This window comes from Charadrius vociferus, unplaced genomic scaffold (assembly GCF_000708025.1).
Source record: "Charadrius vociferus isolate BGI_N301 unplaced genomic scaffold, ASM70802v2 scaffold603, whole genome shotgun sequence".
Lineage (NCBI taxonomy): Eukaryota > Metazoa > Chordata > Aves > Charadriiformes > Charadriidae > Charadrius > Charadrius vociferus.
Genome location: NW_009647426.1, coordinates 358,701 through 371,003, shown reverse-complemented (window position 1 = coordinate 371,003; position 12,303 = coordinate 358,701). Strand labels below are relative to the sequence as shown.

Here is a 12,303-nt window from a genome sequence, read left to right as displayed (position 1 = left end):
TGGGCAGAGAGAAACCTGATGAAATTCAACAAGGGGAAGTGTAGGGTGCTGCATCTGGGGAGGAATAACCCCATGCACCAGTACAGGTTGGGGGCTGACCTCTTGGAGAGCAGCTCTGTGGAGAGGGACCTGGGAGTCCTGGTGGACAACAGGATGACCATGAGCCAGCAATGTGCCCTGGCGGCCAAGAAGGCGAATGGCATCCTGGGGTGCATCAAGAAGAGTGTGGCCAGCAGGTCGAGGGAGGTCATCCTCCCCCTCTACTCTGCCCTGGTGAGACCGCATCTGGAGTACTGTGTCCAGTTCTGGGCTCCCCAGTTCAAGAAAGACAGGGAACTGCTGGAGAGGGTCCAGCAAAGGGCTACGGAGATGATGAGGGGAGTGGAACATCTTTCTTATAAGGAAAGGCTGAGGGACGTGGGGCTTTTTAGTCTGGAGAAAAGGAGGCTGAGGGGAGACCTTATTGCTCTCTACAACTACCTGAAAGGAGGTTGCAGAGAGGTGGGAGTCGACCTGTTCTGTCAAGTAACAAGAGGAAATGGCTTCAAGTTGCGCCAAGGGAAGTTTTGATATTGGGAAGAATTTCTTTACTGAAAGGGACTTTCAGGACTCTGGCTTACAGATAGAGCTCAGAGGGTTGTGGTTAGTGGTGCTGAGTCTAGTTGGAGGTTAGTAACAAGTGGTGTCCCTCAGGGGTCAGTACTGGGCCCAGTTTTGTTCAACATATTCATCAATGATCTGGATGAAGGGATAGAGTGTACCATCAGCAAGTTTGCTGATGACACAAAACTGGGAGGAGTGGCTGACACGCCAGAAGGCTGTGCTGCCTTACAGCGTGACCTCGCCAGGCTGGAGAGTTGGGCAGAAAGAAACCTTATGACACCCATGATGTTAGACGAGCATTGGGGGTTTGGAGCCCTCCTCTCCACCACAGGGCATGTGGAGAAATCCAGATTAGACATGAGTCAAGTTTTGGGTATCTGGAGAAATGCAGTGGGAATAACGAAAGCAGGTAGGGAGGGGAATTCGCAAAACAGGAGGGTGAATAACTGTGAATCAGCAATCAAGAAAAATTATCTGGATGTTAGCATTACCTGCAGAAAGGGGGGAGGAAAAGCTGCGTATTAGGGAGACCAGAGGAGTTTGTGGGTTATTAAAAAACCCTACTGATTGTAAGCCATGTAATGACAATGCAGTATTCTCCATTTTAATGATGACTACAGTAATGCTTTTGAATTATTTGCCTCTTAGGTTAAATCTGCATATTAATATTAGAAACGTGTAAGTCTTTCTTCTGACTAAATCCTTTTTCTTTCCCCTAACGGATCAAGGCTATTCATGCAAATATACATTTCACTGTGGATTATATCTTGCTGGAGAAATACAAAGCTGTTATTTGTAAAAAGTCTGCTGTATTTAAGGCAGATGACTGCATTAGACTTTATAAAATACTCTAAAATGTATGTGTATGTCAAAGCTTCTAAAATTGAGATGACAACATTAATCTTCATAATTGTTTTAGAGCAATAAAAATCCAGTGGAGTGATGTAGGTCATTGAGTTTCCACAAAGTTCTGCTCCTGCTTTCATCCTTTCCTTTTCTTCTGTCCTCAGGAGATCACCAGACTATAACTACGAAAACACAGGCGGCCTCATTCTCTTTTTTGGCAGAGGTGTAAAAGAGCATGATGCTTTTAAGTGGCAAATAAGAGACTGAAAGGGAGAAGGGACCAAAACGTGTTGTGTAAGGGATGAGGTTAGAGCAGGTGGGCATCATGTGCGAACATAAACTGCATCACTGTGAGAGAAGCTACTCTGTGAGCGCAGGAGTTTGAGGCCTCAGATGAGTGATGTCTCCTGAGCTCCACTAACGGGGATCTACCCAGTTTCCTGCTTTCCTCTTTATAGCAGTGCAAACGGCGCACGCTGTGGGTGGCTGAGCCGATGTCTGGCTGATCAGCCATATGGATGCCGTGGCTGACTTGCAGTTGTCTGCTGCCAAAAGAAATGCTAACAGCTGAGCTCTGCTTGTCTTCCCGGAGGTCGCCATCCTGTGTCTGACTCCCTGAGACCAACAGGAGCTGAGCAATCTCCCATATTCCTGTCTTAATGCTGAATATGGAAGAACTGATCTATGTGTTGTGGGGGGTGAATAGCTGACTGGACCAGCAGCACAACCTGTAAAACTGCTTTGCTCAAGGAGCTAAAAGTCTGGTGATGGGGAGAGGGTAGAACCATCCCGGCTCTCCTTCCAGGTCCTGTAACCAGCATTCTCCTCTCTTGGTAAGAACAGAAGGGTGAAAAATGCCTGGCATTTAACTGGTGTCATCCTTCTTCATAATGGTCACCCGACAGCGGAGGAGAAATGGGTATTTAAATGGCTGAGGAGAAGGACTTTGGAAGGAGATCGTTACTTAGTTGCTAGAGAGCAGTGGGAGTGAAGGCTAACTGGGATAGAATGAGGAAGTAAAAGGAAAACCTGCTGCTAGAATTATATCAGGCAGTTTACCATGCAGGCTCTAGGACAGTAAGACAGTAATTTGACATTAGTTGTCTATTAGTTGCATGCCAAGTGGACCCCTGATCTGTGACTGTGGCAAAGATGCAAAATAAATAAAAACAGTAGTAGCATTGTGATAAAACAAAACATTTTTATGACCAACAGCATTGGTTGCAAACACTTTCAGTTGGAGATTTGATGTGTCTCTTTTGAAGAATACTATTCACAGAATCACAGGATTTTCAGAGTTGGAAGGGACCTCTAGAGATCATCTAGTCCAACTCCCCTGCTAAAGCAGGATTGCCCAGAGCACATTACTCAGGACTGCATCCAGGCGGGTTTTGAAAAATCTCCAGAGAAGGGGACTCCACAACCTCCCTGGGCAGCCTGTGCCAGTGCTCTGTCACCGAACCGTAAAGAAGTTTTTCCGTGTATTGGAACGGAACTTCCTATGTTCCCACTTGTGCCCATATTACAAGGAGACAACCTGTATTTTTGATGCAGCTACAGCAGCAGGTCACGTAAATCAATAATGGAATTCAGCTGGCATCCCAGCTTGCCAGAGAACAAGAATATTGTTATGTCTTAAGGGTCAAATAACTTAGATAAAATGTCACAGTAACATCTGTTGGTGGCGTACAAAATCTGTTCATCTAGTATGTTCAGTCATACATTGAAACTCCTGTGGTTATGAAAGAAGTGTTACACCAGGAATAATGAGAAGCGTAGATTTAAATCCTTAGAAAGGTAGATTAGAGTTGATACCTTTTGATGTGATAAAAGAGCGAAGCCATTCCTGATTTTAAAAAGTAGGTAGCTAATTTTTTACAAAGACCCTCATGGGGCCCACATGGACAGGAGAGATATTAAAACCAAAGTTACAGCAGGAGCAAATGGCTGCAAATGCAGTGATTTAGATGAAGTTGTTTTAACTGACAAGGACATATATGATTTATTTTTGCTTATCTGTGTTTTATTATATGTCTCTAAGGATTATAAGCTATGCTTATTGGAAAGGAAGAGACATCCATGACTACTACACTTGCTGGCTCATGGTAGAGGCTCCATCTTGGATGGTTGCTGACTGCCAAAAGCTGGAGTGATTGTGGTGTGTCTGTTTTGTTTTTAAGCTTTTCTTAAACCTCCTGTCTTTTACAAAGGATACTTGGTTCACTGGACCTTTGATACAACTCAGTTTATCAATTCTTGTGTTATTTTAGGGTGGCGTGTGAATATTTTGTTTTACCTGTACATTTTGGCTAGTTTCAAGTGAACCTGAACAGGCCTTTTTTGATGGTGTGTGAAACTGTTGTCCCAAATCTGGGTTCTTTACCCAGTGTGCAAGCCAATAACACACAGAGCAGAGGTATTTCCAAGTTTATTCCATTAATGTGCAGAAACGGGGTGCTTGTCCCAAAACAGGAGCACACCTTAGTCTTAAAGATCTCGACTTGTATGCATTGATTATTACATATTCAAACAATTAATACATATTCATTGTTATTCTCTTTAATGATTGGTCAAGATTTCTTCTCTTCCCATGTAAATTAGAGTGGAGACTGTCATCTTTTTCTATTGTTCTCTTTTGAGTAAGTGGTATCATTTGGGTAGGTGGTCAATGAGTCAGTGGTCGTGATCTCCCCCTGCTGGAATTACATTTTACTGGCTGCTTCTCTGATCTTGGCAGTTCCAAGTGGTTTTCTTGGTTTGCTGACCAGGCCTACAGTTCATCACTCTCTTGACAGGAGTACCCTACTTATCAGCAATGCTACATTGTCTGGTGGTTAGTTCCTTAACTGAATCGTAGATAAATCATCTCTAGTTACTATTTCTCTATTTTAATATTAGGTAAGTAATTAAATAGGGTTGGGGCAGTATAGAGGACTTGAGCAGCAGCAGGTTTCCTTGGTTGCTTCAATTACATTTTACATTTCATCTTCCTAGTTAATGTCAACTCTACAACAAAACCAGACATAAGAACAGGTAAAGATGTAATCCCAAACTGGATAAAAACTCACAGAAGATCTGTGTGTTCCTTTACTTAGGAGAAGGAGGTGACACATGGGAAAAGCTTAAGGCCTTTTGCTTACTGAATTGGAATAGCAAATTTGGGATTTATTCTTAAACTTTGCTATGTTACATGCTAGTAGTTAATATTTTGCTAGATTTAAATAGCTATTTAAGTCTCTTCTAGCAAGGTGTATCTTAAGTTATTGTTCTGGCTATTCAGTGCTGTAATAAAATTAGTGGTAGATGAAAATAACTGTTTTTTCATTTGGCCAAATATTTTTGTGTTTACATGAAGTTACTACAGGGAAATTACTACCTATTCAACTCAAAAGCATTGAAGTTGGGTGAACTTTCTGCAAATGCTGAGGCAAACAGCGAGGCGCCCCGTATGTCTACCACCACTCAGAACAGCAGCCAGCATTAGTAGAAGATGGCTGTCTGCATCCATATAGCCCAGTATTCTGCTTCCCACAATGGCCAAAGATGATGCTGTTTAAGCAGAGCTTAGACAAAGCTTTGTGTTAAAGACACTGGATTTAATATATTTCATCATCAGTAAAGTGAAAGTGAATGTGTCTGTAGGATTCTGGAACGGATAATACTTCTTTTTTTTTATTTTATTTTTTTTTTTATTTTTTAAAGGTGTAAGCCCTATCGCCCAGACTACTACCAGTGAAAATGACTCTGTCTTTCTACCTCCTCTTGCCTGGGGCTGGCTCCATTCTGTAAACCACACAATAGCATTTTGATCCTTTTAAATGTCTTCTCAAAGTTTACATGCTAATTCAAATTCAGTCTCTACAATAACAGCTGATTTCTTTGCACAGTCCTGGAAGTACTACAGTGGAAAAAGAATTAGTAACCCCCATGGAGCCAAGTTCTTGAGTGCCCGTCTTCAGTTAATTTAAAGGCCTGATTGGTTTTAAAGACAGTACTGACCTGATTTTGTTCAGACTTTTGAACAACTTTCAAATGTTTCACCTTCACTTATCTGAGATGAATAAAAGCTGGTGGCGTAAATGGAAGGGTTTTCTATCTCCTTTCCCCTTGACTGGAACCATCCACTTCTTTTGCTATTTATAAAGGCAGTGTACCAACTTTTGAAAGCTGAGCATCTAGGACCTTCTGATCCAAGGGAACTAAAAAGAAATCTGGGAAGGGTCTAAAAGTTGCCAGAACTAACTCCTGAGACAGTTGTAAGCGTGACATGAAAATAAGACTTCCCTATAGAGAGAAGCAGCCAGTCACGGAGGGAAATGAGTCATTGCAGCAGGGAGAGGAATGACTGCTGTGTTTCTCACTTCCAATAATGCAGAGATTTAAAATGTAAGATGAATAGAATTGAACATCACATCTTGAAAGACCTTTGAGTTTTCCCATCTCCCTGCCAATGCAGAATTTATTTCCACATTAATTGTGTATAAAATTGTGATTCTTACTGTACTGAAAAACCGTTAATGGAAGAAAATTAAAGATGCGTTGAGTAACAGAAAATGTGTTTTTCCGAGAAGACTGAGTGTTGTCTTCTCAAAATTATGCATATATAGCATAGCATTTTCTTAGCATTTCTTGGCTTGTTGGTAATTTTAAGTATCTGTCAAAGTTTCCTAGTGGCATTTACATCTCTGTCCTAATGCCATGAAGGGAAGAAAAAGAAAGCAGTGTCTTGATTTTTCTTGCCTTGTACTTGGTAATTTTGATAATTGCAGGTTTTTTTACTTCCTGGTATCTCTAGAAATATAGCAAGCTCCCTTGTGCAGAAAGACAGATTGCTTTCTTTTTACTTGACTGCACCTATATTTTTGACTTGTGTGCCCTACAGTAATGCCAAGGATTCTAAGGACAGGAAAAAGAAAGAAAATTGTGCACTGACCTAATTTACACTGATAAACCAGATGCCTAAAAATCTGAGAGAATCTTTCCAAAGAAGAGTACAGTGATATATGTCTGGTTGTTCTCATCTTTATGTGAATTTTTCTTTATCAGTGCTCTAATAATACTGAGGAAAGTGTAATTTAAGTGTGAGATACTGACTGTAACATACCATAGGCACACATTGTTCTAATTTTACATTTCATATCATAGCCTTTAAATACATCACACTCATTTTAACAGGCATTTAGCATGTCATTTAGTAATAAGTGGACAGTGGCACAAGGACAAAACTCAGCAGCTTAAATTCTGGGTCCTGAGGTCTGAATTTGTTAGCTCATTTCTGATTGTAATTCCTGTGTGAAAAGATAAATCTCATGCTGTTTCTGAGGGATTTAAAAATTCTGACCTCTCCTCTCCCAAGAGAGAAGCCGGATATCAGAATAAATGAATGTTATGAATTGACTCCACACCCAGAGGTGATCAGTGTTCATCCCTTAAAAAAAAATCATCCTTCTTGTTAAGCAGAGTCACGTAAACTCCATTAAAATGCAATAGAAGTGCTAACTGCCTCTGAAAAACTTGGCCCAGAGCTCAAGTAAGTTCACTGGGCCACCACTGGGAGCCAGGCAGAGCACACAGAAGTGTGCATCCGCCAAAGGGTTGGAAAAGGATGCTCAGGGGAGGCCACCAGTTCATTTGTGTGACCTGTCCCTCACAACGTTGAAATGCCACTACTTGGCCTTTTCACCTACTGGATAAAGTTAAATTTTGTAACTTCAAAACTGGAAAGGAGTCCAGGCGTTTTAATCATGACTAGTTAGTGTCTCTGACTTTCTTAACCATCCAAGTCTTTTCTATGATCCAAAACAATGTATGCTTACTGAAAATTGTGAAAGCCGTTTATTTATAGGCAGTACTATGCAAAGCTGTGGGTAAGAGCAAAATGAATTTTGCTCTTAGGAGAACTAAATCAACTTATTCACCTAATAAAAATAACAATTTTAGGTGACCTGCTGTGAAAAGGATTGTTTTTAGAGTTAGCAGCCTACTGGGTCGCAAAGCCTTGTTGCAGGGGTATGTGTAATGTAATTGTTTCTCTGCAGTCATTCCAAGATGATGAGAATTTTAAACATCTCTTAAAAAGCCAACCCCTGGGGTATGTTCATAAGATTGTGATGAAATTCTCACCAGCATATACAGTATCCGTAAAACAAGGTTGGTGGAGATACACCACCTCCATTAGGTGGTATCCATTTGCAGTACCTCTTGAAGGAGTTGTGAAATGGAAAGCTTTTATTATTCACAGTGGAAGTTTGTCTCAGTAAGTCATCAATGTGCCATAATATAATACTAAGTGGTATGCTTTTCTGGGGAGACGAAGTTGTTTGTTTGCTTACGTTTGCCAGGTAAATTCACTCCTGTGTCTCCAGCATTGACAAATAAAAACTGCTCTAGGTAATTCTTTCTAATATTAATCATCTTGACAAAGTGAACTCTTAATCTGTATGTTAGTAAAAACAAGAGGTAATGTGAAGAGTAATAGCTGTTCTTTTCAGATGTCTGCCTTTCCTTGGTTTACCAAACTTAGGTACATTTTTACATGTTATTATTTCTCTATCCAATCTATCTACAGCAACAAAGTCTGATACATTGCTAGGCTACAAAAGTAGCCAAATCAAATAATGTTCAAAACTGCTTAAACCCTTTTTTGCAGATTACACTGCGTTCTGACTCTGCACTGGACCTTAGGCTATATTATATATGAAATAATAGAAGGAGAGGTCTGGTAGAGTGCCAGACAATTTATATTCTTGTTGCGGTTCCTGAGACCAGTTGCAGGGATGAGACAAATCATACCCAGAGCAGAGTGATATTGTTGGCAGAAAAATAATGAAGTTGTAGCCCATGTATGTCTCCTGTTTGTGTCACACGTTTCCATTTCTATGAAACAAGTCTGTTATAAATGCACATAGTGCCAAGTGTCTGGCCTAAAGTTCATGTCTTCTCTTTGTAGCATTTCAGACCTTCCTTGGGAAAGATGACGTGTCTCATGAAGTAGAAGAAGTTTTGGCAGAGTCTCGAGTCCAAAGAAACACCAAATTAGTGTCGATACTTCAGCTCCTGAGAACCCGTGCTGTGCGATGGCAGGTCATTACTGTGGTTGTCACCATGGGCTGCTACCAGCTCTGTGGGCTAAATGCTGTAAGTGTCCTTCTTCAGGCCGTGACATCTCTTGGTGTGCTCCTTCCTTTCTTTTCAATACAAGGATTGTGCTATGCACAATCAGCGACCTCTACAAATTCCTATTTTTGGCTGTTTCTTGTTAGTAATTATTTTGTTACACCAGGCATGTGGGCAGCTCCATGGAGAGCTGTATCATTTGTGGGGTTTTTTTAAACAAAAAAGGAGGGGGGAGCCATGTTGTGTTAACTTTGAAGGAATACTTGAAAAGGTAGCACAGATCAGCAAAGAACGAGTGTGCAGGTTTTGCTTCTGATGCTCACATTCTCTGTTTCTGGTCAGTTAAGATCTGGTCTGATATGCCCCATGTTTGGTCGTTAGGTAAACTTGATCCGTTCAGTAGACATTTCTGCTTGGATTAATTCAGTTCTGTACTTACAGGAAGTCAGCAAAAGTTCCTGTAAGTGATTTGAAGAGGTTGCGCTAGATGTTTGATTTTTATTGTTTCATACTATTTGAAGAATAATCTGCACTTCAATACACCTTTCTTGGAAAGTGGAGCAAAAGAGGAAAAAAGACACCAAACAATCAATAGTGAGAAGTCCCGTTGACCATTATTGTGTCTGAGACTAATGGATATCAAAGTCTCCTTTTCCATCTGTCTGAGCCTATTGCATCAGCTAGAAGAGGTCACAGGGCAATTTAGATTGGAAGGGATCTTTGGAGGTCATCTGGTCCAGCGCCGTGCCCAGAGTAGGACTGACTTCAGGGTTGACTCAGGCTGAAGAGGGCTTTTTGCAGGAGAGTTTTAAATATCTCCAAGGCTGAAGAGTCCACAACCTCCCTGGGCAGCCTGTGCCAGGTGTTTCTTTATATCCAGTCAGAACTTTCCATGCTGCAGCAGCTTGTAACATCTGGGTTAGATGCTTTATGTTACACAGCACAAATTTTCTCATGAAATGCCTCAAAGCAAAAGGGGGTTTTGTTGTACTTCAAAGGCGTTAATTGTTTAAGCATAGGAAGGGCAATTCATGAATGGAGCTCGGCAAATACAGCTTCCTGCTGTAGCTTTGTGCATTACACTATACTTCAGCTAGTTTTCTTCCCCTGGGCCTAATCAGTGATAATAAGTGTAAATGCTTCTGATACCTAAGACAACTAGTTCAGGCTTGTCTCAGGTATCTCTATAGCTTTAAAACTACTAATACAAAGTAATTTGTCCAAGACCATTTGAAAGATTAGTGCAATTAGAACTCTGGTATCTAAGAGTTTTTAACGAGATACTAGGAAGGAGCTGGAAGAGTTTTTCACTTTGTGGAGTGAACTATAAAAATGTTTGTATAGGTGGTATTTTCTTCTAAGTGTAGGATTTGGGTGCTAATGACAGGCTATTTTGTTCCTCATTGTGGATACTTTTTTAAGAAATGAAATGGAATTATCTTGTCATTCAGTCCTTCTAAGATTTATCAAAGCATAAGTGAAATAAAATGACACTTACAGTAAGAAAGAGACTGTTAAAATAATGAAGCACGTTGCCTAAAAAAAAAGAATGCCACAGCTAAATTTCCAGGGGAAGGAGAAAAGTTTTGTGGCTTTGAGATTATTTAACAGGTGACAGAAATTGTCCAGTATTCCTTGGCAGAACAAAGCCACGCTGTCAGAGCTTGTGTTGGGGCATGGGGCAATAGTGAGACATATCCAGTCCAAAATGAACACCAGAGTTGTTTTAAAGTGTCATTAAGTGGAAGCTTTGTGAAAATACGCCTCAGAAAAGATACTTTTGTCAGGAAACCAGTGTATCAATTGGCTGTTTCAAGCCTTCCCTTTTTTTATTACTATTGCTGCTTATTATTATTATCTCCTTCCACATAATGCCACTAAACATGGAAAAAAAAATTATTCACAGAAAATTTGCATTCTGAAATTGATTTTGTAAATAGTTCATCTAGGAAAAACAAGCAGATTATAAAAGAGGTCAAGAGAAATAGTTGGACCACTTGATTAAGGGACCATGTTTCAATTCCTTGTCTCTTCTGCATGGCTTTCTTGGCTGATCTTGCTCAAGTCTCCTGAAGCTCAGAGATTAGGGGCCAGGTACAGGTGTGACATGCTGCTGAGCCCAGGTCTTGGTTTGCCTGGGTGCATCTGAGCTAACCTGCTGAGTACGAGCCAGCGTCAGCAAGATTCAACTGCCTGCGAATGCTTTCGTTTAACTCCTAGCTCCCATCACTTGCTTTGTCTGTAGTGTCCCCTTAGTCTGGTCTTTTCCACAACTGCCATCTGGGCAGGGCATATGGGAAAGTTGGACTTCTTTCAGGCGAGAGTCTCAGGTCGCTCTCAGGGGAAATTACCATCTGGCAGACTTCTGTAATCATCCTGCTGGTATCTGAGAACACTTGCTTCCTTTTAAGGCTTGTACTTCAGAGTGAAAATTTGTTTTGCTTAAAAACAGCACACTTGTTGGTTTCCAAATGGAACAGAAATCATGGTGAAGCCCTGATCATATTAATATATTCAATAATAATGAAATACCAGACAGTCTGACCTAAGTTGACATAAATAGATGAATCTGTATTCATCTCTTTTCATCTGATAAAATTTATCCATGATACATATAATCCATAATAAATCTATTTATCTTTCACCATTATATCTCTGTTCTAAAGAAGACACAAAACCACAGTGAAGTTCTCATTGGTGAACTTTATCCCTTTTCATCTCAAGAAATATACTGTACTGCATATTGCTTTAACAGAGTCATTCCCTAAGCTTCTCTGGGATCAGTCCTTAAGGCAGGAACTGTATTTCAAATGGCAAGAAATCATGTAGGGGATGGCAGGGGGAGGACATGCAGCAATGCATGTTTTTAGTATGCAAAAGACCTGCCAGAGTGTGCACTTCACGCTTGTTATAGAGAAGACCTGACAGCAGGTATGTAGGAAGGGATGAGGATGCAGTACACGTCCAGTATGCAACACAGTATGTGTCTGTGTTGTTGCCCATCTTTTTTTATTCTTTTTTCTTTCTTTTCCTCTTGAAGAGTTGAATTTCTTAGGAAGAAATGTATGTACGAAGCTGGATGAGAAATGAAAGGACTGGAAAACTGAGTCAATGATAGAGGGGTCCCTGGTGTGAAAAAGTTTGGGAACACCACTGGTAACCTATAAACACGCCACTTTAAGCTAAGAGCTTACAGGAGTAAAAGTTTATGAGAGGCAAAGATAACAACTTTCATGTGGCTAACTAGTCTACAGACAAGAATGCTAAAATGTTGTTTCCAAACTCACAGAATTCAGACTGCAGAGATACAGCTGTTCCTCGTGGCAGCTGTTTAACTGACCAAAATGGTGAAGCTTTACTTCAGTCTGTGAAGCAACAGAAACCCACCATGAATGGAGGAACTCGAATATTCCTGTGTTGATTTGGATAGACAGCAGTTATGTCTGGAGTTTTGGACCTTCTGCCCCATTTTTCCACAGTTCTTTTGTTCCAAAACTGTAGCCCAAATAATAAGGTAACAAAACCCATGTTAGAAAAAGAACGAGTCATAAGCCTACTAAGTTTGTCTCTGTAATATCCTAGAGCAATGTATTTTGCTTTTTAATGATACACAGGCTGAAAAGCATGCACTTCTATTGTTTTCAAATGTATATGTCTTGTTGATTTTTACCCAAATTTATTTTTGTGGTGCTATAGGGGTTAATAACTCAGTGAACCCCATCCTGTCTTTGCTCTGCC

At 40.6% G+C, this 12,303-nt stretch overlaps 1 protein-coding gene across 1 annotated transcript in view; it reads left to right on the top strand.

The window, feature by feature from the left end:
* The window catches only part of SLC2A9 (solute carrier family 2 (facilitated glucose transporter), member 9), a 112,042-nt gene that overhangs the window by 42,377 nt on the left and 57,362 nt on the right, over window positions 1–12,303 (top strand). The window contains exon 7 of the mRNA XM_009880537.1: window positions 8,399–8,586. Within this exon, the coding sequence (XP_009878839.1) occupies window positions 8,399–8,586 (188 nt within the window). The remainder of the gene's footprint in view (window positions 1–8,398; window positions 8,587–12,303) is intronic.